We start from the raw sequence: 27784 nt of genomic DNA, 5'->3' as shown, positions 1-27784 counted from the left end.
CTATTTAGCAAGTTTAATAAAATTACCAGTTAATTGAAAATAATTGTTTATTGATCGAAATTAAAACAAATTCAGATGTTTTACTACACTGTTGACAAAGTAGATAGATAGATAGATACTTTATTAATCCCAATGGGAAATTCACATTCTTCAGCAGCAGCATACTGATACAATAAATAATATTAAATTAAAGAATGATAATAATACAGGTGAAAAACAGACAATAACTTTGTATAATGTTAAATGTTAACGTTTACACCCCCGGGTGGAATTGAAGAGTCGCATAGTTTGGTGGAGGAACAATCTCCTCAGTCTGTCAGTGGAGCAGGACAGTGACAGCAGTCTGTCGCTGAAGCTGCTCTTCTGTCTGGAGATGATACTATTTAGTGGATGCAGTGGATTCTCCATAATTGATAGGAGCCTGCTGAGCGCCCTTCGCTCTGCCACAGATGTTAAACTGTCCAGCTCCATGCCAACAATAGAGCCTGCCTTCCTCACCAGTTTGTCCAGGCGTGAGGCATCTTTCCTCTTAATGCTACCTCCCCAGCACACCACCGCATAGAAGAGGGCGCTTGCCACAACTGTCTGATAAAACATCTGCAGCATCTTATTGCAGATGTTGAAGGACGCCAGCCTTCTAAGGAAGTATAGCCGGCTCTGTCCTTTCTTGCACAGCGCATCAGTATTGGCAGTCCGGTCTAATTTATCATCCAGCTACACTCCCAGATATTTATAGGTATTTATAGATATTTATAGCTTAGTACTTAAACAAAATTCTTACTTTTTATTAAAACGTCCACTGAGGGATTTTCTGTACCTTATAAAATCTGTAGTTATATACATTATTATCTGCTGGACTTGTGCTCCTGTTGAGAGGGGAAAAATGAATTACTGTTTATCCTTCCATCCATTTTCCAAATCTATTTATCCAGAGCAGGGTCACAGGAAAGCTGGAGCCTATCCCAGCCGTCTTTGAGCACTAAGAAGGAACAATGGGTGGGTAGGGTGCCTGTCCATTGCAGAATGAACACACACACACACACACACACATTAGGGGGCAATTTAAGCATCACCAACACCCCCTAACCTGCTTGTTTTTGGGCTATGGTACTAAACTCATGCAGATACAGGGAGAACATGCAAACTCTTTGCAGGAAGCGCCCGGGACGTTAACCATGATGTGACAGTAACACTACCACTGTATTTTAATATAAATCTAGATTTACTTTGTTTATATTTTTTTCCGTTTTATTTTTTTTTCTATTGTTTATTTCAGTAATGTTTTTGTCTTCAACTTTATCCCTAATGTTTTACTGTTTGTCTTTCAGGATGAGCTGGACCTTACAGATAAACACAGGGAGGCCATGTTTGCACTCCCAGCAGAGAAAAAATGGCAGATCTACTGCAGCAAAAAGAAGGTAGGACATTTTAACTTGTGACTTTAAATGCATTTAAGGTTATATGAGATGCACCATTAAAAGTGCCATTACCTGCATGATGTATGTCTGATGTAAGTTTTAGACAGAGAGGCTGCTATCGGTTTTTCCAGTATGATAGCGAGTTTGTGCTGTGATAAACTAGAATTCTGTTTAGTGTTTGTAGTCACTGTTAGTCTACATTCCGACTGTCTTTTGGCCTGTAATGGTAAAAATGGATGGCAAAAGATGCATTAATGGACAAAAGCTGCCAATGTAATTTTTGGTCATTTAGACTGTTATATAAATAACTAAAGAAATTAGCGTAGTGCCAGTGAGTTGAGCACTAAAACAAGCCCAGCCCAAGTCGGCTGTTTTCTTCTAGAGAGGCCTTTGCTGGAGAGACCTAGACAAAGAAAGCCATAAGGCACAAATATTGATTCCTTCTCCTTTTAGAGCAAGTAAAATTTATGATCCTTATAATACATTTCACTACAGAGATTTAGTATTAGTAAGCAGTATTTTGTTATTTTTGGAAATACTTAAGTTTCTGATCGTACAGCTAAGTCACCCGTCTCCAAACCACAATGTCTCCTCTTTAGAAAAAGTGTTGCTGCTCACGGGAAGTAACATTTGCTAGTAATCCAATCTGGATTTTGGTTTTCTTTGGCTATATTAAACATTTGGCCTTTAGGTATTGGCTAGCATTATTTGGGTAGATTGTGTATTGAGATTTGATGAAGAGGTGCTTCTGAAAGTAGCTACTACTTCACATCCAGTGCTCTTGTTATGAATGCTTGTGCAGGGCCGCAAGCCGTGACCGATGTGATTGGTTTTGCTTTGGGCTTGTTCCCTTGTATTTACCCATTTAGAGAAGTGCCATAATCCAAAGCACATTTAAAATTGCAAAGGCAATCGAGCGGATTTCAGTTAATACTTGAAGCACAAGGCTGTTACCTTTCAAATTGTATTATTTCTCTTTCACATCCATATTTGCAGTTGCTAGCTTTAATCTCTTCCTGAGTTTATAGACCAGAATCCTGTTATGGTGAACAGATAAACGAGGCAATGAAAAATATAAATTGTCTCATTTCTGTATGTATAAAGTTCAACAAGACAATAACATTTTGTCCATTATTAGCAAGAGTCAAGACCAAAGCATCTAACATTATTTTAAGAGGATGACGTCTTCAAGAATAGGAGTGGGAAATGTTGATTTGAAAATGCCAGACTCCATGTGTGTCCCAGGTTATCTCTTAGATAAAACTGATGGGCAGGCGCAGTGGTCTTTGTTGTGGTGTACATTAAAGATAGAGATATGATATGGCTCCGTTTATCTGTTTATAAAGCAGGGATGCAGTTTGTTCTTTCTGTGAGTTTCTGCAGTCTAATGTTTCTACACTATTTTTCTTTTCTGGCTAGCATAGCCACATCTGGAACGAGAAAAACGGTGATGCCCCAGTTTGAAAAATGTATAAGTATGTGAGAAATAAATAAAATGGATGCCAGCTGTTTGTTAGAGCGGACATAAATGAGGATTTGGACGCTCATCTGAAAGATGGGTAAAACTAGACTGTGCAGAAATTATTACAGCATGCTTTTGCATTCAGATTAAGGTCATGGCCCAGCTGTGTGGACATTCTGTGGAGCGCAGTAATCTGAGCAACAAACTCAAAGTTTGAGAAGGCTATCTTGTCCAAGATGTCCTGCACACGTTTTTCTCCAGTCTGTGTTATGCGTGAGCAAGCCATAAGTGACAACTCGGTTTTGTTTAAGAAACAAGATAAGGAAAACTATAAGACAAACAAGCAGGCAGCAGATGTGGTATTACTGTTTATTCTGCTTCAGATAATATTACAAAAGGTGACCCCACGTGGTGATGGTGCTGCTGTTCTGAGCACAATTTTGGGTGTTGGCTACGCACGCACCTCTGCCTCAGAAACCTCCAGACGACCATCTGGCTGTGTGCTGACGGGAGTCACAAAATACAATAGTGGATGCTGTAAGAGATATGGCCAATGAACAAAGGAATATACATGCTTTTCTTTATTATATTGACCACAAACTAAATACACTGGTTAAAGAATAAATGCTGAATCTGATTACCTGTTTTTACATTCTGCTAGATAAATTCAAACAAAGTTGTTTTGCTATTCAATTTGGCTGATCATTTGATGGGTCAGGGTCATCATTACCACATCTCTTCATGTGCCCCATTATGCAGCACGCTACATGCTTGCACAATGTGAATCACTTTCTGTGGAGCAGCACATTAGCCCATTTATGCCGAAGCTTGAAATTTTTGTTTGTGCATGAAATTCACATATGTTGCATAGAAAAATATAAGGAACAAGAATTTGAAGAGAAACATTTTTTATTACATTCCATTGTTGAGTTATGTGGTGTTCCAAAATTGGAACACTAGGCAAATCCACTTCTTACATTATACATAACATATGTTACTCCAACGTGACTGTCGTTGCAATAATGGAACACGAGGCATAAATGGGTTAATAGAGTGGAAATGCTTTCTATTTACATAAGCAAATTCATTCTCTGATGGCACCTTCATAGCAATGTGCATGCATTTGAATGCTGCGCCCATACAACTGTCATGGTGTGACTCAGTGATGACTGAGAAATACCCGATCAGTCAGCCAGTTCACGTTGAAAAGCTCCTGTGGCTAACAACCCGAGGGTGGACAGAACTTACAAAAGAACAGGCAAAGGATCAGCCTTTGTAAAGCTGTATAAAATTATAGCGCTTGGAAATCTAAATCAATTTAAAAGCCAGCCATCATCATTGGACAGGAAATCAGTATGATCTCTAAATATGTGCTCTCTTCTAATTCTTTCATTTGTGATGCCTTTTAACAATACTTAAGCCGCCAAGGTAGTTGGAATAGTTTGGCCAGTCTATGCACCATTATATTTTTACAGATTGGTTACAATCAAGTACCCTAAATTTGTAAATGGTATGCAATTAATTTGGTGTATTTGATAAAGCCCGCACCATGGGGGGAAAAAAGGAATGGGAAACCATGCAGAAACAGTAGCACTGCTTTGAAGCTGGGTGCCGACCATTTACAAAACCGAGCAGAAATGTGCATACACATGGTAGCTTTATGGCAAGTTTAGTTTTCATACATCTCGATGTGAGTGTGGAAACAGGTGTTTGTGAGTACACACTGTTTATACATACAGTAGAGAGTAAGGTAAATATCAGTAGAGAGAGTCAAAAAATCCAGTGTTTCCCCGAAAATAAGCCCTAGCATGATTTTCATGCTGCTCTGTAATATAAGCCCTAACCCAAAAATAAGCCCTAGTCAAGATCGTCATCTGAAAATTAAGGAGCCTAAAGCCAGGTTTATACTTCACACGATAATAATAATTCTCTTTAATAAAACCCCTGTGTGCGTGCAGTGTCCGTGTGTGTGTGTCTTCTGGTGAAGTGCGCATGCGCAGGGCACGGTGCGATTCTTCAAAGCAGATGCTTCAAAGGCCGACTGACGCGTCACACAAGACAGAGAGGGAGGGACCTATAAATATCGCGCGGCAGATCCAGTCAGATTTCGGTAAATGAGGTAAGACCTAAAACGTAAAACACGAAAAATCCAATCGGGTACTGAGTTGCGGAGACCAGCTTCCCCATTGTTGTGCAAGTGTTCGATCTGAGGGTGTCAGATTTGCAATTAAGAAGCTTGGCCCGGTAAAGTGTAAAGTGTCAGTCATTGAAGGGGTTTTCCTAAATATACGAATTTTCATGATATTACAATACGATGACTTTTAAAAGTAGATTTATTTTCGCGCACATTACATCAGTTGTTGGGGAGAATCTGCTGATTGCCCACTGTTGTGACAGAAAATTAAACGCATATTACGGACAGCAAAGCCAGTATTGCTGTCTGAGAAAATTACAGGCATTTTACGGAATGAGGTAAAAGGTCCCTTGCCATTTAATATAGACTGTTCCTACTAATGTTTATGGACTACTGTTCTAGCGCCAGTTATTGTAACGGGCTTAATGTCTAGTAATAATAATAATTCATTACATTTATATAGCGTGTTTCTCAGTACTCAAAGCGCTATCCACATAGGGAGGAACCGGGAAGCGAACCCACAATCTTCCACAGTCTCCTTACTGCAAAGCAGCAGCACTACCACTGCGCCACCTGTGAGGACGTGACACGTGTGCCCAAAACATCCATTAAATTCTGAGGACACCTGAAACATGCAAACTCCAGGCAGGGAATGCAGCGCTACTGCTCTGCCACGGTGCCACCCCATATGTGTAACTATTAGCAGTATTCATTATTTAAACAAAGTTAATGATTTATCTGTAAAATGTAACATACATATTTTAATGCATTTCATCATGAAAGTGATATAAAGTATAAATCTAAGAATTCTAAATGTGCGAGAGAGCTGGAATATCATAAATGTGTTCTGTGGGGCGATTGCTGCTGTCAGGTCAGGAGGAAGCCCCAGAAGCGCGTAGCGATTTAACAACTGGGTCGGTTTGAAGATGACGTTTACGGCAGTCTGCTTTAATGATAAAGTAAACTACGAGGATAAAGTGGACATTTCGAGGTTAAAGCTGAAATTTTTACTTTAATCACAAAATAAACATTTTCATTATGTCCTTATGTATTTTTCTCTGTGGCTCAAATATGCTGGCGTACATTCTGATGGTATTGTAAAGGTGCAAAAAAAAAAAAAGATGGCACAGAAGATGGTATGTGAGACTTTTAAAATGTATTGTGTCGTTACTTTGGGGAATATGCAGAGCTTGAATATAAAAGCACCACCTAATGCATTTGTATGTCGGCACTTTGCTTCACCACATCGAACCGTTCATCAAACGCACAACGATCCTGGAGGATCCTAAAAGCGGCGGGAGTAGCAAGAAATTCAGGCTGGAATTCAGAGTTTGAATGTGGAGAGTTTTGACCATATTCCAGAAGAAGATGACATGACTGTATTTGGATAAATGTATATGGTTGTACATGAATAAATATAAGATATCCCCTGAAAATAAGCCCTAGTGCATCTTTTGGAGCAAAAATTTATATTTTTTCGGGGAAACATGGTATTATAGGGAGGGCTTGAGAAACTGAGAGATCTGACTTGGGACTATGCTTACAGAGTGAAAATAAAATGAATAAATATGGAGAAGATGCTGCAACCCTGAATGTAATTAAGAGTGTTATGTTATATGAAAAGATAAAGATAGCATGTCCACTTTAGCCAAGTAGCATACCACCTAATGCCGAGTTGTTATACTTTCTGTGTGCATTCAATGTTATATCCTCCCTTGATTTGTCACTCAGACTCTCTAATATGTTATGTTGTCCTTCATACACCTTCACTTGTAAAATTTGCTTGTTTAAAATATCCAATAATTTCTTCCACATTTGTGATTTTGAAGGTTCTGACTCGTTTATCAGTTTTCTGCCATCTTGGCAAAAATAATCCAGACAGCTTGTTAGTCTTATTGCTTATCAAAGGAAGATAAAGTGAAAAACTGTGCTCAGTGTTTTAATATACCCTGCCGGGCACAAGCTAATGTTAAAATAAATCTAATATTAATAATCAAGGAAATTTTAAACTGAGGTGCTCAAAGTTTTCTTTTTGCTCCTTGGAAGTCTGTTTTGGTCTACCGTGTGCAGAGCACATCTGGAAACCACAGTTGCATTGTTTTTTGTTTGTAGGGAAATTGTTACCTAGTAATTACACTAAAGTATAAATAGTGCCCATTGTTAAACTAGGATTGCAACTAATCCACTTACAAATTAGATGTTAGCTGATGGCTATGCTTTTCACTTGTCTAAGCTTGTGATGCGATATAATTTGGTGCCGAGTTTTACTTCAGGAATCTTCACCAGTTTTTTGTTATGTGCAGCCGGTTTGTTTTTTTTTTGGGCATTTTTTTTTTTGTATTGCATTGGGATGCCAAGGAGGAAGAGGTGGTACAGCACAGAAATAGGACCTATAAAGACACTAGGAGAGAAATGAAAATCTGCACAGGCAATGCAAATAATAATAATGCATTTTATTTATATAGCACCTTTCCCATGCTGAAGGCACTTGGAATGCATATGTCGATGCCATAGCAGAGATAAGAGTGTTAGCAGAGCGCTTAAATGTGATTTAACCAGGTGAGAGAGTGTGGCAGGAATCTGGGGTTATTCCCTAAAGGTACCAGAAGGCCTTTCATCTTCAGTGGATGCCATGGATTTTTTATTAATAAATGGAGGCTATGAAGAGTTGGAATGTTGCAATTTCAGTACTGAGCAAGACACGTTCTCAGGTGGGAGATTTGAGAGCATACTGCTCTTAAGAAAATTAAGTTGGGGAGAACTGACAAAAAGCCAGCCACAACACTGTAGTTTGTTAGGCAGTGAGATAATGTTGCCCTTTTTGATTTTTTTTTTCCTTAAATTTTACACTTTGTTAATCCCTGAGGGGAAATGATTTTTTCACATGACCATGGCGGTTAGAGCACAGGATCAGCATTATACAGCACCCCTGGAGTAATTTTCAGGTTAAGGGCCTTGCGCAAGGGCCCAGCGGAGTAAGATCCCTTCTGACAGTAATGGGATTTGAACCGACAGCCTTCTAGATTCCAGCACAGATCCTTAGCTTATTTGAAGTCAGTCAGTCCAGGCACTTCCTTGCATACCTGGTCCCGTGGACCCCAGGAGACCTTAGTAGGAGTTCTAGTCCTTGTAGCAATGGCAGGCATACCAGTGACACAGGAATATCTTGGAGAGATGAATTAAAACTTGGAGAAGAAGAAGCTACTTCTTGTAATTGACACAGTTAAGCAGATACATTTCACTTTTGAGAGGAGGCCAGGGTTATGAATGTGTATGTATGTATACCAAGACACTAACCTTAGTTTCATCAGACCAGAGAATCTTGTTTGTCATCTAAGAGCGCTTTAGGTGTTTTTTCTTTTGCAAACTCCAAGTGATGCCTGACCACTGTGCCATGAAGCCCAGATTAGTGAAATGTTGCAGTGATGGTTTTCTTACAGAAGTTAGTTTAACTATCAGATTCTTGTTCACCTGTCTTACCAAGGCCTTCTCCCACGATTTCTCAATTTGGCATGGTTGTCCCAAGATCCTTTATGGAGGCCACTATGCTCTTGGGAACCTTCAGTGCTGCAGGAATGGTTTATGTAGCTTTTGCCCAGATCAGCACAATCCTGTCTCTAAGATCTGCAGGCAGTTCCTTCACCTTCATGGCTTAATTTTTGCTGTGATAGACATTGTTCATTGTATGACTTTCTAATGACAAGAGTGTACATTTCCTAATCAAGTGCATTGCATTGAATTGAATTGAATTGACCAAGATGTACCGTAGATACTCACGTATTAGTCAATCTCGCAGATAAGTCGAGTGTATTTTTAAGCCGAAAAATACGAAATTTGTTATGACCCGCGTATAAGTCGAGGGTAAACAGCTATCAGAGATAGAGGGCGACAATCAGCTGTTAATGGCGACAAAACTCACTGTCACATCACAGGCATTCCCTCTGTGTTTGGAGAAATGCTAGACTCATTGACTCGGCAACTAATCCTTGCGTGTGCGTGAGTTGCGAAATGTAAACAAATGTAAACAAAGGCAAGATGGCATCGATATGTCACAAGGGAGCGAAGCGAGTGGAGAAAAGAAAACACTCGTCAGACGATGTTTTGCACATTATCGCTGAGTCGGACTCTGATTTTTCAGAATCAGATTTTATTGACAGTGATCAGGAATCGAGCAAGAGAGTGAGAAGCCGGCATCAGCTGATCGGACACCAGCCAATGCCACGCCAGCTGATCGGCTGCCAGCTGAACGCATTCGCGCAGCCGATGCACCTATGGCAAGTTTCGCGTGGGAGGAATACCCAGACATTGATCCGTGGGAGCCGAACTGGCTACCGGACTTCACAAGACAGCATGGCTTGCTGTTGGACACGACAGATCACCCGTTGCTGGACTACTTCAGGCTGCTCTCTCCTGATGCTGCTTTTCAGCTACTGTCAGACGAGACAAGCAGGTAGGCAGAGAAATTTTTTGAATCGCGGGCTGTGCGTGCATCGCATTGATAGCGTGCGTTGCCTTGGTTCTTTTGATTCCAAACCTGGTTGCACGTGGCAGCTAATGGTATGTTTGTTATCCAAAACCTGCAAAAGCTAATGCTCATATTCAAGTATTTCACAGTTTAAAGAATTTTTTAATGAAATTAGAAAAAAACTAGCTAATTAGCAATAGTATTGCTGGCTTATAATTATTTCAAAGACCATGGGAAACGGCAGATGACCTAACATCGTGAAGTGCTGAGTGTACAATGTCATTACCCAAATTCTATGGACAATTTTGTTGCCCCGCGGATAAGTCAACCCTGTTTTTTTGAATGAATTTTAAGGCATAAATTTTTCGACTTATACGCGAGTATCTACGGTATGTATCTATGGAAACATCTCAATAATGATCAAGAGAATGGGATGCCCCAGTGTCATAAGCAAAGTGTCTGAATACTTGCATCAATCAGATATTTCAGCTTTTAATTTTTAGTAAATCGTTCAAAATGTTAATATCCTGTTTTTGCTTCGTCATTTGATGAAAGAAAACATTAACCTAAATGGTGACAAGGTTGCGATATAGTCTGTAAAAAGGTGAAGGGGTCTGAATACTTTCTGAAGGTGCTGTGTATGAATGATTATATAAATACTGACAGGATACACGGAGGTCAGTGACAATCAACCAGACTCTTCATGGCCCAGTTACTCCACTCCAGTTTATGTGCTAAAACTTTTCCTTTGGTTGCATCTCTAAACTTTGGTGAACTTTGACTGATGCAAGTTGCATAGCATTTTTTACAAGTGTATTTGAAAACAAAAAATATGTGGCTAGAGAATATGCAAAAAGTTTCTACCTACAGTAGATAATTCAGGAAAATGCATGCAGAAGCAGGAAGGGATTTTCTAAATGTAAGGCAAAACATCCAGATTGGGTTAAAAAAATGAGCAAATAAAAATACAAATCTGAAAAATCACAAGGGTAATAAATATAAGGTGTGGCTCAGTAAATCATTTGCTAAATCAGCACAAGGACCCCACTTACTTATATTTAAAATTAAGCCTACACAAGCCTCAGCCAAAAGCAGAGTCACTTGTGATCAACAGCAGGACACATGGAAGGGATTGTGGTCAGGCAAGAGGAATGTCAGTGTGCTCCGTTTATAACTTGGCCTCTGGACACAATCAAATCTCGGTTGGTGACCAGCAAAAAGAAGGGTATAAATTAGGGCTAAAAATGAAGAAATTAAAATGTCCATTATTAAAGCCAGCCACAATATTTTCAAAAATGGGACTTGGAAAAAAAATCACAGTTGCAATAAGTAATCATTTCTGTTTCGAAGAACCTCAAAAAGCATTATTTTGAAAAAGTCTGGTCATTAAAAGCAGAGATTAGTCAAGAATAAGCTCATCTCTTTCCACTGGAAAACTCTTGCCTTTCTTTACATTTATGGATGCCCTGTTTTTATAACCAGGTGTTCTTGGACTGTAGTGTAGATTAGTGGGCCATCTAGATGCTGGGTGTCTGTTGGTTGGTGTTATGAAGATCCTCTAACCCTGTGGCCTTTCCTCATAGCCTTTTAGTCACTGTTTCTGCTGATGGGCTGCTGTCCTTTATTTTTTCTTTCCTGCATTTGTTTGATTCATCAAAAAAATGTCACAAACAAGACTCTTCTCTAGGTGTTGTTGATGCTGTGTTGCTTGTTTTTTTTTAACGTACTCTTTTCGGAGATATAGGGGATAAAACCCACTGAGATAAAGGAATGTGAAGACTCCAGAATGACAGTTGACTGCTTGTGCAGTTTGAACCACTGCCCTACTGCACCGCCCTACTTCACAGTCTGTGAATCACAAATTGTTTGATAGTCATTGCAACTGAAAACCAGTGGTCCTTGGATGGGAAATCTTTTATCTAAGGGTTTTTATTGGAGCCCTCTTTCAAGGAGTGCAGTGGAATCACCGTTTTTTTTTTTTTTAGCTTGTTGTTTTATTTTTTCACTATACATATATATTTAATATGAAAGAGTCCAAAGAGTTACAGGGTATGCAATGTCTTTGTTTTATATCAATCGGAAGGGTCTAGATGTGGGAAAAATATGGTTTCTATTTGTCTTGCTCAGATTGTTATATTTTTCATTCTGAAGTTCTGGTGCATGTGTGCTGCCATTGTGAGAGTACTGGAAGAAGTCGAAAGTAGGCTCTTTCTCATGACTTGTATTTTACATTATTCAGAGTTATTGTCTATCTGTTACACCTGCATTGTTATCACTCTTTAATGTAATATTGTTTTTATTAGTATGCTGCTGCTGGAGTATGTGAATTTCCCCTTGGGATTAATAAAGTTTCTATCTATCTATCTATCTATCTATCTATCTATCTATCTATCTATCTATCTATCTATCTATCTATCTATCTATCTATCTATCTATCTATAACAATATGCCAAATTTACAGTTTGTCAGTATAAAATCTGTGGAGGGGTTATGAAGTGAGTTTTAAAGAATTCACCCAAGTGTATGTAAACTTCTGACTTCAGCTGTAGTTCAACAGTAATTTATTTGTCTAATCTCTCTCTCTCTCTCTCTCTCTCTCTCTCTCTCTCTCTCTCTCTCTCTCTCTCTCTCTCAACAGTGCATCATTAATGGATTGAGCAGGTTCAGGTGCTGATTACAGAAGTATCGTGGCATAACCATAATATTGATGTTTATGCTTTAGCTTTTGCCCAATTATAGCTCTTGTAATTTTGATATTGAGAGTTCATTTAGAGAAGAGATGGCATTGAAGCTACAGAAGTGTAGTTCCAGATCCCACTACTTGTTCATTCTTTATTAACATATAGGTATTTCCACTGTCCCTGGGAAATGTTTAGTTGGATTGTGTATATATACAGCGTGTGTATATGAAATATGTTTTAGGCTGGAGTTAGATAGATAGATAGATAGATAGATAGATAGATAGATAGATAGATAGATAGATAGATAGATAGATACATACATACATACATACATACATACATACATACATACATACATACATACATACTTTATTAATCCCAAGGGGAAATTCACATCCTCCAGCAGCAGCATACTGATAAAGAACAATATTAAATTAAAGAGTGATAACAATGCAGGTATACAGACAGACAATAACTTTGTATAATTTTAACGTTTACCCCCCCAGGTGGAATTGAAGAGTCACATAGTGTGGGGGAGGAACGATCTCCTCAGTCTGTCAGTGGAGCAGGACGGTGACAGCAGTCTGTCGCTGAAGCTGCTCCTCTGTCTGGAGATGATCCTGTTCAGTGGATGCAGTGGATTCTCCATTATTGACAGGAGCCTGCTCAGCGCCCGTCGCTCAGTCACGGATGTCAAACTGTCCAGCTCCGTGCCTACAATAGAGCCTGCCTTCCTCACCAGTTTGTCCAGGCGTGAGGTGTCCTTCTTCTTTATGCTGCTTCCCCAGCACACCACTGCGTAGAAGAGGGCGCTCGCCACAACTGTCTGATAGAACATCTGCAGCATCTTATTGCAGATGTTGAAGGACGCCAGCCTTCTAAGGAAGTATAGTCGACTCTGTCCTTTCTTACACAGAGCATCAGTATTGGCAGTCTAGTCCAATTTATCATACAACTGCACTCCAAGGTATTTATAGGTTTGCACCCTCTGCACACAGTCACCTCTGATGATCACGGGGTCCATGAGGGGCCTGGGCCTCCTAAAATCCACCACCAGCTCCTTGGTTTTGCTGGTGTTCAGTTGTAGGTGGTTTGAGTAGCACCATTTAACAAAGTACTTGATGAGGTTCCTATACTCCTCTTCCTGCCCACTCCTGATGCAGCCCACGATAGCAGTGTCGTCAGTGAACTTTTGCACATGGCAGGACTCCGAGTTGTATTGGAAGTCCGATGTATATAGGCTGAACAGGACCGGAGAAAGTACAGTCCCCTGCGGCGCTCCCGTGTTGCTGACCACAATGTCATTATAATTATAGAAGACTGATTACTCAGAATTTAGTGAGAATTGTTTAATTTATGGAGTAGCTAAGCTGTCAAATTATACAAAAATGAGGGTTCAGATACTCCATATAAAACATTCCTTTGTATGCTTCATAATTATTATTTCAGTTTTTTTGCTTATAGTGTGAATATGTAGTGCTTACAATTCGTACACTGGCACACCTTTACAAAAACAGTAGTTTTTTAAAGTGCTCCACTGTATTAGCCTGGCGAATTCCTACTGGCAGGCTATTCCAGATTTTAGGTGCATAACAGCAGAAGGCCGCCTCACCACTTCACCACATGAAGGAGGTATGAATTAATTCAGTAATGCAGTTAATATTCATAGCACAAATGTAAAAAGGGAAAAACTGCTCTGTCAAGCATATTGAGTATTTAGGTTTGCCCCTAACAAACTTGGGAGTAGTCTGTCTACTTGTTCACTCCAGATACCTAGTAAACACTCCTCTAATACAACAGGCCCATTACATACGCCTGCTACTGAACCTTTGTCTCCTGATTCTTACACTCAATCAGCTTTGACACCTATTATTACATAGTAAGTAATATACTGCCCCCTAGAGATACTTGCCTCTCCACAATGACCTTGATGATCTCGTCTTACTGATGTGGGTCCTTCATTAGCACAACCCTGATAACTCTTTTCCTTATCTCATTTAATACCCACTCTATGCCTGGTACCTTTCAGCCAGTGGAATAGGCCTTCTGTCTATATATGGCTGCTTTACGTCAGTGGAAAAACACTAAAAGATAAAGAAGATTTTTCATCAAGTGCACAGGAGGGCTGTAAATTCCATTCAGCACCTCCTTAAACATTTGATTTTTAATTAGTTGGCAGCAGGATGAAAATGATCTTGTTTAGTAGCCAAATGATAAAGGAGCTCTGCTGAATTACTGCTTACAGTCTAACTCCTCTCTCTCTGCCAGCCCTTTAACAACCCAAACACGTCTCTCTTGAGAAAGCTCTTATAATTTGTTCTAATTGTGCACTTTTTATGTTTAGGAATAAAACCACATGAAAAAGGTTCCATGCTCTCTCGTGGCTCAAGTGTCATGTGGTTGAGCCACCCATTTAATTTATGTGGTGGTGATACCAGAAATGGAGGGACTTGGAGAACATGTAATTTGAGGTTACCTAAACATGCCAGCCTTGACTCACACCCAACTTTTCCAAATTTTACTGCATATACTTTACCACACACTGGCCTCGATTGAGATGTTCTTGCCAGATTAGAAATAAAACTTGGGTTTTTACTATTTGTGTGTCTGGAGTTCAGCTTCTCTTTGGGGCGTGAATCAGAATTTACTGTGTGTATTATTGTGTGTGTGTGTGTGTGTGTGTATATATATATATATATATATATATATATATATAATATATTTAATGTGTATATTGTAAGATGATGCTATATATCGTCTGACCCGACACAGATTGGACACGGGAGGCACGTGTAAAATAAAACAAATACTTTTTATTTTCTTCCCCTGTGGGCGCATGTCTACCCTGTGACCCACAGGCAGTACACAGTCACTAGTACACAGTACTTTCTCTTTCTCCTTGGCACCACCACTCCTCCCAAGTACCTTGTCCTCCTCCACCCGACTCTGGCCGCTGAGTGGTGGTCGCTGGCTCCTTTTATAGTTCACCCGGAAGTGCTCCAGGTGCTTGATCACTGAGTTCTGGCTGCACTTCCGGGTGTGACACATAGGCTGCCCACACAGGCTCAGGAGTCCCAAATACAGCACCCCCAGCACCCAACTCCAATATATCTATATATCCAATATAGATAGATATATATATATATATATATATATATATATATAGATATACATAGATATATATATATATATATATATATAGATATACATAGATATACTGTATATTTAGATATACATAGATATAGATGGATAGATAGATATGTGTTTGTGGGTTTATGCAGTTTTATAAATTATAAATTAATATTATGGATGATATGGTAAGTGTTGCGTTTCCAGGTGGGTAAACCTCGTATATTTCCAACAGGCAGTTGGGTTTTGAAGATATGAGGCTGTGCCAGCATCGTACTGTTGATCACTATTGCATTTGCTCTTACAGACAAATAAGATATTGCCATTTGGTCAGAAATGATGAATGTCTGGATCCTTTATATTTGAAGACAGCAAGTGGGCTAGTAGGTGTTCTCGCTAGGGTCACCGTTTGTTAGTCTCAAGGGGGTCAGATGTGATACTTGAAAGGAGAAGGCACTTATGGGAATAACTTGCTCTTAGAAGTGAAAAGAGACAAAATCCACTGGCCCAAAAGGCTATACACAGGGATGCTTTCTAAACACTTACCCCCAATATCCTTCTGTTCATACACCGTAAACTTTAAGGGTACAGCCAAATACAAAATCAAAGCAACATCTTGATGGCTAGGAAAAGGTATGGGATTTTTTTTTGAGTCAAATTAATGTTAACATTTCAAAATGGATGTGTTTGTTAGTTAGATGCAGTTGAAGTCAGAGGTTTACATACATTTAGGGTGAATTCTTTAAAACTTGCTTTATTACCCAATCCCCCCCCCCCCCCCCCCCCACATTTTATACTAACAAACTGTACATTGGGCAAGCAAAACGTATGGCTCAAGTTAATTTAAAGGCAATGCTACCATAGTAAAGTTTATGTAAGTTATGACCCACTGGAATTGTGATGTAGTCAGAAAAAAGTGAAATAATCTGTGAACATTGCTGGAAAAAATTACTTTTGCCCAGAACATAGGCGATATTGTGAATTTCCCCTTGGGATTAATTAATAAAGCTATCTATCTATCTATCTATCTATCTATCTATCTATCTATCTATCTATCTATCTATCTATCTATCTATCTATCTATCTATCTATCTATCTATCTAAAACAATATGCCAAATTTACAGTTTGTCAGTATAAAATCTGTGGAGGGGTTATAAAGTGAGTTTTAAAGAATTCACCCAAGTGTATGTAAACTTCTGACTTCAGCTGTAGTTCAACAGTAATTTATTTGTCCCAGTTCTTAAGAATAATGTTCATTCAGTATTGTCATGTCATTTTGTAATCTACTTAACCCAGGATCCTCAGGGTCAAAGGGTGATGGGAGGGTGAGGCGGATGTAGGCTGGATGCCTACCCCAGCTAGCATAGGGTGTCGGACAGGGTGCCAGTCCATCGTAGGGCAAACACACACCAGGACCAGTTTAGTGTTTCCAGTTAACCCAATCTGCATGTCTTTCGACAGTGGGAGTAAACTGAAGCACCTGGAGGAATCCCACACAGACATGGTGGGGAACATGTAAACTCCATGCAGTCAGGAACCTGGGTGTCAACCCTGGTCTCCTTGCTGTGATGCAGCAAGACTACCACTGTGGCACCTATTCAGTATTTGTGGTCTGTTTATATTCTGGGATGGGATGTTTGACATTTAAAAACAGGCAGTAATATTAACTTACTTTAGCTATTCGTTTACAGGGACAGTCAAAACTTGAATGCTGCGCAGCCTTACCTGTGGTATTATTATGTGTTATTCCTCTGGTATCATTGTTGTTAGGTAAATTTACTGTTTTGGATGTTGACTACAGAAATCGGCATCTTTTGTGGCTCTTCATTGTCAACAGCAAGTAGACCTCACCAATTTTACATCTTTTCACCTTCTTTTAACTGGGTGTGATGGCACACCATTTAGCTTGAATCCATATCCTCAAATTCATCTTTTTGTGGACATAGCCTCCAGTTTTTCAGCCTCACCTTTACTCCTACTGTATCATTGAAACTTTGAGCTGCCGTGACAATACAAGGCCAACAGCAGAACATACTCCAGTGATTTTTTGAATGCCAAATGATAATGTGGTTTTGCACAATGTTTTCCCTTTCAGTAGGTTATCTTTGTTTTTAATATATGCAATGTGAGTCCTGCATAGCTGAGACACATTTAGATGTTTAAGAGCCATCTACCCATCATAACTACAGGCTCGCTATCCAGTCAGACAACACTGACAAGAACAGCATGGCTTTTTCTGTTAAATCACCATCCCTGCTTTGAGATCCACATTCATGAGGCCTTGGATTGGTTTAGAAATGTGACACTCGGTGAATTGTCTTAAAATGTATTCATGATTAACTCCAGACGTAGAATATTAGTCTGTAGCCAAGTCTTTAGCCCTGTGAGACTAAGGTCAGTAAGACTATGAAGGAAAGAACAGGTTATATCTTTGGCAAATGTAGTAGCACCTTCCTGTGTCTCACTTAATTTGGTCACATGCCAAATGATCACGTGACCAAGCATGTATTATGTATTTTATATTCAGTATATACCCTCACACACACATACATACTTCTTATAAGCACTTTTATGGCTGTTTTTCATTGCCAGTTCCAAGTCTGTAATATGCTTCTGTTTTGTAAGATGGTGGAGGAACGAGATTCAAAGTCTGAACATTCTCAACATTGGCTCAGACTGGCATGAGATAATAGAGTTGTCTGTATTCATTTTCACAATAATTAAGAAATAATGTACTAAACTAACACGTATTTCACTCACACAAAAATTTAAGGCTTTTTCGGTCCAGAAAGGTTTTTGAGACGCATAGAATAATTGTCTACCAGACTATTAAAAATGCGACTTTGTGTCAGTAGGTGAGTGAGATATTATGTGCTCTATGTCTATTTTTTTTTTTTTTTTAGTACTGGTAATATTCATATATTATAAAATTTCCAGTGAAGTGTGGCATGATTCATCTGTGTTCTGTCAGCGGTAAATTAAGTTACTACTTGACGAGACATTATTATTAATTGTGCCTACCTTGTGCAGATATTTTACACTCACAAGAATTACATACGGCTGCTTGAGTTACGGGAACTATTTGAAGCATGTCTGGTAATTACCCACAAAACTGATGGTTAGAGTTCACCTGTCTTGAGAGACAATGGAGTTCAGTACACAGATCAATCTGTTGTTTTGCAGCTCCTGTTGTGTGATTGTGCAGTCTAATTATAGAGTGACGTATGGTTGTTGCAAGCAAAGATGGCTTTGCCAGTTGTTGGTCTTTAATTTTGCTATCTGAACTCTCTGGCCTTTTCTTTACCACATTGTGCTTCCCTTCTGTTTACTCTTTTTGATGCCTGTCATTTGCTGCCGTTGTTTCCCTGGTTTTTGGGTTAATGTAACATAGCTTAGTGTCACATTTTCAGAATTATTTGTAGTGCAGAATTGTTCCTCAGCAAATCCTGACACTGGTGGCAATCATTCTGTACAGTAATGTCCAGATTGTGGTCTATTGACTTGAGGAAGCCACTGCAGGCATCACAGTAATAACATAAACATGACTGGAGTGCTTGCTTTCCTGTGGATATCTTGGTTGGGTGCACAATCCTGCCTTATGATCCTATGAGTTTTTTTGAGAAAGCAAAGGAAGAAGGAGTCTTATTTTCTATAAGATGTCCATGTTTCACTTCCATATAGGACCATACTTCGTCTTAGGGATGCACCGATGCCACTTTTTTGGAAAACGAGTACGAGTACTTGCATTTCAGTACTCGCCGATACCGAGTACTTAATAAAAACATGATTAGGTATACCCCATGTCTGGAGCATTTCCTCAAACACATGCGCTATAGCCTGGCTGGTGTGCAAGCCGCGGAATTGTTTTGCATGTAATATGGCTCGTTGCGGCGTGAAACTCTCGTCTATCCACTGGGAGGTTAGGCTAATTAGCGACACGGGGCTAACACTGCTTGTCCAAATATCCGTGGTGAAACTAAACGCAGAGGAGGCTTGCAGTAGGCTGTGGATATGTTTTTTCACGGAGTCGTGTAGTTTAGGCAGCTCCGTGTCAGTCATGTAGCGGCGGCTTGGGACATCATATCTGGGCTCCAGAACATGGAGGAGACGCAGGAATCCCACATTTTCTACCTCCGAGAGTGGCTGGTCACTCAATGCAATGTACTCGATAATTGCCTGTGTTATTTTCACAGCACGTGGATTGTCTCTGGACATTTTCTCTCGTTTTGCAAGAGTTTGCTGCAGCGTGGGTTGTGTTGGTTTAGAAGCGTGGGTAAACTCTTTGTACTCGTTGTCGTGTTGGGATTTTAGGTGCTTGATTAAATTACTTGTGTTAAATGCGCTACCTTTTGAGCCTCCTCTGGACAATTTCGCTGAGCACAATTTGCAGTCCGCCTTTGTTTTGTCGTCTTCATTCACTTTGAAATAGTTCCACACGGCTGACATGTCTCGCCTCGCATTCTCCCCGCTCTGAGCTGCAGCCGGGGCCTGGGGGCGGGCACTCGGCGCCTGTGATTAACCCCTTACACGCCGCTCAAACATAGACATTTCCCAGACCGTGGTATTGGTCCTCGGTATCGGGGGACTTTTAACGAGTACGAGTACTTTAGAAAATGTGGTATCGAGGCGGTATCGGTGCATCCCTACTTCTTCTAGATAATTGTAGAGTGGACTGGCCATCATTCTTGCTCCTTTGTCAAAATGAGCATTCAAGTTTATCGTTGAGGGAGCAAGCCACACAAGATGGTGGAGTCCAGTCAAGTTAATCTCTCCACCAGTTCTAGGCTGTGTTCACCAATGGAGATGCTAGGGGTGTTGCTGTCTGTCTTGTTCGTAATGTTGAATGACGTCTTCAGGCTGATGGTGAGACCAAATTGCGTGTATTCAGATAGTGTTTGATGAAACTCTTCAGGGTTTCCTTAAAAGGGGCACTCAGTTTTATGCACATTTGAAGCTGTCATTTTAAAAATTTGGATCCTGTTTCTTTACTCTGCAACATGCAAGCTAATATGTTGTTAGATGAGCAGATAGAGTATAATAACAATGGGAGAAAGAAAATGTCACACTTCCTCGGAATGAACAGGCCTCTTTTAGTCTACTAGTGATTGGAATGGATTGTAAGCATTAGCTGTTGTTTTGGACAGTGCCTTAAATGTTTTCATAGAAGAAACTCATTATTCAGAGATGTCTTGCAGAACATTGGATACTCTGGTACAGTATGAAAAGGCCTCTCTCAGATTAATGAAGGTAATTTAAAGAGGTTGTCTCGGCACCTACAGTGTTTCCCCAAAAATAAGACAGGGTCTTATATTAATTTTTCCTTCAAAAGATGCGCTAGGGCTTATTTTCAGGGGATGTCTTGTTTTTCCATGAACAAAAATCTACATTTCTCTCTATTATAAAAAAAAAAAAATCTTGGAAGGCTTGGAAGGAGACGATACGTGATTTTCTCGGAGACACTTTAATGACCCGCAAGACATGACATTTGAGACAAAAGGACAGCTGCTGCACGGGCTTTTAAATGATTGACACGCAGCACAACAGCAATAAGACAGCGGCTGATCCGACCGCGTCTCCTTAGCGTGCCCTCCTTCACAACGCAAGCGGCAGAGACGCGAAGTGGCTGGCGCACAGCGTGCCCCGGGGGGGTGGGCGCGTGAAGCGAACCTGGGGCACAACCCCCTTGTATTCTGGAACAGAAATCTACATTTATTCAAATACAGTCATGCCATCATCTTCTGGAACATCATCATAACTCTTCAAACCCCGAATTCCATTATGAATTTCTTGTGACTCCATTTCCTTTAGAACAACTGGCCCCAATCTCTCATGTCTAGCAATAGAGCTTTCCTTAAATGAGCACCTATTGTCCATGTAGCCTGCTCGTGGCGCATTCGGATATCCAACTTCTTCTCTTTTCAGAAAGCAGTAAGATTTTTTTACCAGAGACTCCTCTACAATTCCTTTCTTGTACTCGACAAAATAGCTCTTTCCTTTTGCACTCATCTTGTCGTGTCAAAATACCGGTATTATTTCCTGTTCATCTGTGTACATATGGTAACGGTAGGCGTTTATCACTCATCCAAAGTCGCCTGCACGGGATCGTAACTAGGGCTTATTTTTGGAGTAGGGCTTATAGAGAGGGTGTCCCAAAATTCACGCAAGATTTGAATTTGGCGCCATTTGTGTGGTAAAGTGTTGGCAACGAAAAAAAAAAGACAGCGTGACAGCTCACAGTTCAGGGTTATTAAAACTGGAGTGTTACATGAAAGAACAACGCGTTTTCATTGTTGAGCAATATTTTAAAAATAATGAAGGTTTTGCAGCTACAGTTCGCAATTTTCATACAAAATATGGTCGGAATAGTGACTTACCTTCATCAACTGTGAACAGATTAATTAAAAAATTCAGGGAGACTGGATCAATTAGTTATCTTAGACACTCTGGCCGTCCTTCAATAACAAGTCGTTCAACACAAAACATCGAAGCAGTTCGTGAGAGTGTTGCTAAGAGTCCAGGAACATCAATTCGGCACCGTGGTCAAGAATTGAACATTTCCAGAAGCTCTCTACAGCGAATTCTCACGAAAGATTTGTATCTTCATGCTTACAATGTTCAATTGAGTCAAGAACTGAAGCCTACTGAACCATGCACAGCGAAGAGAGTTCATTGAATGGATTTTGGAACAACAAAAAGTGAATGCCGATTTTTCAAACAAAATCATCTTCAGCGATGAGGCTCATTTTCATCTTGATGGCTTTGTTAATCGTAAAAATTGTTGCATTTGGCTTTCAGAAGTGCATCCGTAACGTGTCACTGTTTGGTGCGGATTCTGGGCTGGAGGCATCATCGGACCATTCTTCTTTGAAAATGCGGCTGGTCAGGCAATAACAGTTAATGGTTCTCGCTGTCGCGACATGGTAATCCAGCTTTTTGTGCATAAATTGCAAGGTATGGATGTGGACAACCCTTCCCATGGGCTCACCACCTATGAGAGGGGCCAAGGAGGTCGGGTGCAGTGTGAGTTGGGTGGTGGCCAAAGGCAGGGACCTTTCTCTGCTCAAGCTGCTGCCCCCACGACCCGAAGAGGATGGAAGAGGATGGATGGATGGATGTGGACAACATGTGGTTTCAATAAGACGGTGCCACATGCCATACAGCCCGAGAAACAATTCAATTACTGCATGAGTCATTTCCTGGTTGTGTAATTTCCCATTTTGGTGATCAGATTTGGCCGCCCAGATCATGCGATTTAACGCTGTTGGACTTTTTTCTTTGGGGTTTTTTGAAGTCTAAGGTTTATGCCATCAAGCCCATGACCACCCACACCTTGAAGGAGGAAATTGAGCGCCGTATCAACGAAATTCAGCCACATTTATGCAAAACGGTCATGGAAAATTTCGACAAACGAGCGCGCATGTGCCAGCAAAGCCGTGGAGGCCATTTACCTGATATGCTATTCCATACATAACCCTATACTGTATACTTTATGAATCAAAAATTTTTAATTAAAAACCTGTGTTCTCTATCAAAATTACTTCTTGTGTGAATTTTGGGACACCCTTTTTATTACGAGCATCCTGAAAAAATCATGCTAAGGCTTATTTTCGGGAAACACGGCAGCACTTGACATTGTGATAAGATTATGTCAGTGGTTGATCTTTCAGTCTGAAACTCTGATTCTGTGATTGGCACATAATTATAGCCTATTAAGGATTCTACAGGCTTAAACCTTCCCAACAAGAAGGAATTTAAGAAGTGAAATTCTTTTATATCTGTTGTGCTGACTTTGGTCTCCTCGGCTTTTATACAGGGTGACTCCATTGGTCTTGCACATATGTTGTCACGGTCTCCCTTCTTCCCAGCTGTAGCTCAAGAAATGAAGAATGTGGTGAGGAAGTGATGTGTGCTTGCCAGACTTGACGACTTCAGATGGGATGCTGTCACCTCCTGGATCTGTGTTCCGTGCTAACGAGGTGGTGGTGGTGTTTCTGAGCTCCTTCACATTGGATAGTCTGTCATGTTACAATGATAGGTAGCTTCTTGATGGCTGAAATTACAGCTTCTATAATGTTATTTTTCTGCGAGTAGTGTTTCTGATGGTACTAGGCCTATCTTTTTATTTGTTTTCTTTGGTCCCTGATCACACTGCCTACAGACAACTTCAGTGGTTCAGTCTTGGTTTTGGTCAGTTCTAATTAATACTTTTTGCTTCCATCCCACATGCTATGTAAGTCACCACAATCGGTTGACAACTGATTGCTCTCAGAAAGCTTTAGCCAGTGGCCTCATTGGCACAGAGCCTTGCAGTGTATTGACTATCTCTCCAAACTCTTCTGAGTGCTCCAAGAATCTTCCCTCAAGGATCATGTAGACGACAAGGTTTTTCCACTTGGCTTCAAAAGCAATTTCCAACTCAGCAGTTCTAGCCACAAACCAGTCTGGAGGCTGCTTCTCTCTCCTCACTTGCCAAAAGTATCCATGGCTATATTATAGATGTACTGCACATGTAATTCATTCTCTCCCGGGCGTTGCCTAAAAGGCTTGCTCTTTCTAGCCTGCACATTTCTTGCATTGATTGGGGACTGCCAGAACATCAGCAGTTAACCTACTTTGAGCAGTGCCTCAGCTTGCTTTACATTGGGAGTTTATGGAAATTGCATTTGGCTTTGCGGTAACACCAGCTCAATAATGGTCTCATTGTGATAATGACATTTAGGGGATGCCAGGCCTTGGGTGATTTCAGGGTGTTTTTGTTGGTATGGTTCAGTCAAGTATATGTTTAGTTACAAGCAGGTTTCTCCCACTTTTATTCAGTTTGCCAATGCTAAAACATCAAATACAGATTGGCCAGGAGTAAAGGTTGAACCCCTTCTCTGTACTGAAGTAACAGAATAGCTGTTTCGTGGCAGATACACCTCTGATATCCTCCTTTCTAGAATCAGTCCTTGACCTTTGTAGAGGAGTTGAACTTTGGAGCATACACATTAAGTAGTGTAGATAGAGGGTTCTCTCAGAACTGTTCCTTAGTGGTTGTAATATTTAAAACCGTACATTCTTCACTTCAAAAGCAACTTTTATCCACTCGTGATTCCTTTGGCTCCTTCCAAGTCCAGAAGTTGCTGTTTTCCTGCTGTCTGATGCTCCCCTTTGCCTCATAATCAGCAATGCCCATGTGCCTGATGTTGTTGATCAGATAAAGAGAGGCCAGTTCAGATTCATCTCGACAATCTAAATTGCTTAAAAGCAAGGTCGTAGATCTCTTCTGGTCCTTTTGATGTTTTTCTTTTGCACTGATGGTTAAGTCTATCCTGAGAACTCCAAATTACGCAATTGTACAGACTCGTAAAGTAAGTGGTAGCCTACCAGCAAAATGTAATCTTCCATCTACCATCAGCGATTCCCCCGTAGCACCCATTTCTTATGCTGATGGGTGTTGGCTTATCACTCGTATTTGCTGTCTGTCATGTTGTTTTAACACTGTCTACCAGCCCTGGAGTAATCTCTTCAGGACAGAAACCATGCTGTTTTTGTATGGAAATTTTGGGTTTCCCAAACCTCATCTCATTTCACCTTCAGCAGTGCAGTGCTGTGATAAATATCTATCTTTCAATACGCATTAGTTCTGAATTTTTGAATCTTTGTTTTTGGTGTATCAGCTGTGTCCATATCAGATGCTCATTCCTACTCGCTATTTCTTTTGACAGTGATTTGACACCCACAGGCTACCATACACACACTGCTCTCCACATGGACCAGCCACTCTGATGGAGCTCTAGCAGACCCTGAGCCTTCCCGTCCAATGTTGGTCAATAAGTTCAGCAGAAGGAGTGCTGTATAAAAAATAGTTTGACTTTGGGGCAAATGAGCATGGCCAACCTAAGGACACTAACAAACCAATGTGTGAAAGGTGCTTCAGAGCAGTGCCAACGAAAGGTGCTAACACCGGACGTTCAGCAAAGCATCTAAAAAGACTGACATGCAGACATCTACAAAGAATTTTAAAAGGCCGGTGTTGGTTCCCATAAAAATGTTGTTTGCATTTGTTTGCTTCAACAACTGAACTCACCTAAGTGTTAATTAAGTTGACGCCTTAGGCTGTAAAGCCTGTTGATTCAATAGTTACAGTGGGGCAAAAAAGTATTTAGTCGGCCACCTATTGTGCAAGTTCTCCCACTTAAAAAGATGAGAGAGGCCTGTAATTTTCATCATAGGTATACCTCAACTATGAGAGACAAAATAAGAAAAAAAATCCAGAAAATCACATTGCCTGATTTTTAAAGAATTTATTTGCAAATTATGGTGGAAAATAAGTATTTGGTCACCTACAAACAAGCAAGATTTCTGGCTCTCACAGACCTGTGACTTCTTCTGTAAGAGGCTCCTCTGTCCTCCACTCGTTACCTGTATTAATGGCACCTGTTTGAACTCGTTATCAATATAAAAGACACCTGTCCACAACCTCAAACAGTCACACTCCAAACTCCACTATGGCTAAGACCAAAGAGCTGTCAAAGGACACCAGAAACAAAATTGTAGACCTGCACCAGGCTGGGAAGACTGAATCTGCAATAGGTAAGCAGCTTGGTGTGAAGAAATCAACTGTGGGAACAATTATTAGAAAATGGAAGACATACAAGACCACTGATGATCTTCCTCGATCTGGGGCTCCACGCAAGATCTCACCCCGTGGGGTCAAAATGATCACAAGAACGGTGAGCAAAAATCCCGGAACCACACGGGGGAACCTAGTGAATAACCTGCAGAGAGCTGGGACCAAAGTAACAAAGGCTACCATCAGTAACACACTATGCCGCCAGGGACTCAAATCCTGCAGTGTCAGACGTGTCCCCCTGCTTAAGCCAGTACATGTTCAGGCCCGTCTGAAGTTTGCTAGAGAGCATTTGGATGATGCAGAAGAGGACTGGGAGAATGTCATATGATCAGATGAAACCAAAATAGAACTTTTTGGTAAAAACTCTACTCGTCGTGTTTGGAGGAGAAAGAATGCTGAGTTGCATCCAAAGAACACCATACCTACTGTAAAGCATGGGGGTGGAAACATCATGCTTTGGGGCTGTTTTTCTGCAAAGGGACCAGGATGACTGATCCGTGTAAAGGAAAGAATGAATGGGGCCATGTATCGTCAGATTTTGAGTGAAAACCTCCTTCCACCAGCAAGGGCATTGAAGATGAAACGTGGCTGGGTCTTTCAGCATGACAATGATCCCAAGCACACCGCCTGGGTAACGAAGGAGTGGCTTCGTAAGAAGCATTTCAAGGTCCTGGAGTGGCCTAGCCAGTCTCCAGATCTCAACCCCATAGAAAATCTTTGGAGGGAGTTGAAAGTCTGTGTTGCCCAGCGACAGCCCCAAAACATCACTGCTCTAGAGGAGATCTGCATGGAGGAATGGGCCAAAATACCAGCAACAGTGTGTGAAAACCTTGTGAAGACTTACAGAAAACGTTTGACCTCTGTCATTGCCAACAAAGGGTATATAACAAAGTATTGAGATGAACTTTTGTTATTGACCAAATACTTATTTTCCACCATAATTTGCAAATAAATTCTTTAAAAATCAGACAATGTGATTTTCTGAATTTTTTTTCTCATTTTGTCTCTCATAGTTGAGGTATACCTATGATGAAAATTACAGGCCTCTCTCATCTTTTTAAGTGGGAGAACTTGCACAATAGGTGGCTGACTGAATACTTTTTTGCCCCACTGTATCTTGATGATTCTTTTTGTTTGCATTTGAATCTGCCTGTACAAAAATGAGCATTGCTTTAGTTAAGCCTTAAAAGATACACACGCACACACATACACACACAGCATTCAGTGAGTTAAGGAGGAAATGTATGCCAGCAGGTCTCATCACTTTTCAACTCTTGCTGCATTTTGTGCAGGTAGTCATTATTAATATAAAAACTAAGTTGTTTTTTTTGACCTTGCCATATTCCGAAGTTTTACTTAAAAACTATCATTCTGGAAAATCTCATATACTTGAGGTTCAGTTTTACAAGTTAAAAAATGTCACTGTAGTCATTAGAAAATTAAATTTGAGTGAGGTGGTGTTATGCTTGACAAAACCCAGTACACCTCTATAATAAAACAATTCTAATGTGGTACATTTATCATACCAAATGTTTTGTTAATGTCAAATTTTTTAATTACCGGTATTAGTAATGTCTACAGACGCATTTTAGATAGATAGATAGATAGATAGATAGATAGATAGATAGATAGATAGATAGATAGATAGATACTTTATTAATCCCAAGGGGAAATTCACAAATTTTATAGTGTGACAATATCGTTGGATTTTAATCAGGTGCACTGTCCCTAATGTAGAATCTAGTTATCATTATATAGTTATGCTTATCTTTCAAGAAGTAAAATGAACCCTTAATTTGATGTGCTTCCCCACCTGTAGTTTTGAAAACTCTATTGAATATCAGTACTTCAAAGTAATATATTGACGTTTGGAATTTCA

General features: G+C 40.2%; 1 protein-coding gene across 4 annotated transcripts in view; it reads left to right on the top strand.

The window, feature by feature from the left end:
- The window catches only part of daam1a (dishevelled associated activator of morphogenesis 1a), a 354302-nt gene that overhangs the window by 204095 nt on the left and 122423 nt on the right, over positions 1-27784 (top strand). For all 4 annotated transcript variants that reach the window (XM_051919792.1, XM_028821962.2, XM_028821963.2 and 1 more), the window contains exon 3: positions 1329-1418. In XM_051919792.1, the coding sequence (XP_051775752.1) occupies positions 1329-1418 (90 nt within the window). The remainder of the gene's footprint in view (positions 1-1328; positions 1419-27784) is intronic.

The sequence above is a fragment of the Erpetoichthys calabaricus genome, chromosome 16, assembly GCF_900747795.2.
Source record: "Erpetoichthys calabaricus chromosome 16, fErpCal1.3, whole genome shotgun sequence".
In the NCBI taxonomy this organism is placed as follows: Eukaryota; Metazoa; Chordata; class Cladistia; order Polypteriformes; family Polypteridae; genus Erpetoichthys; species Erpetoichthys calabaricus.
Note: the sequence above shows the minus strand (reverse complement) of the source record. Positions and strands in the feature narration are given on the sequence as shown.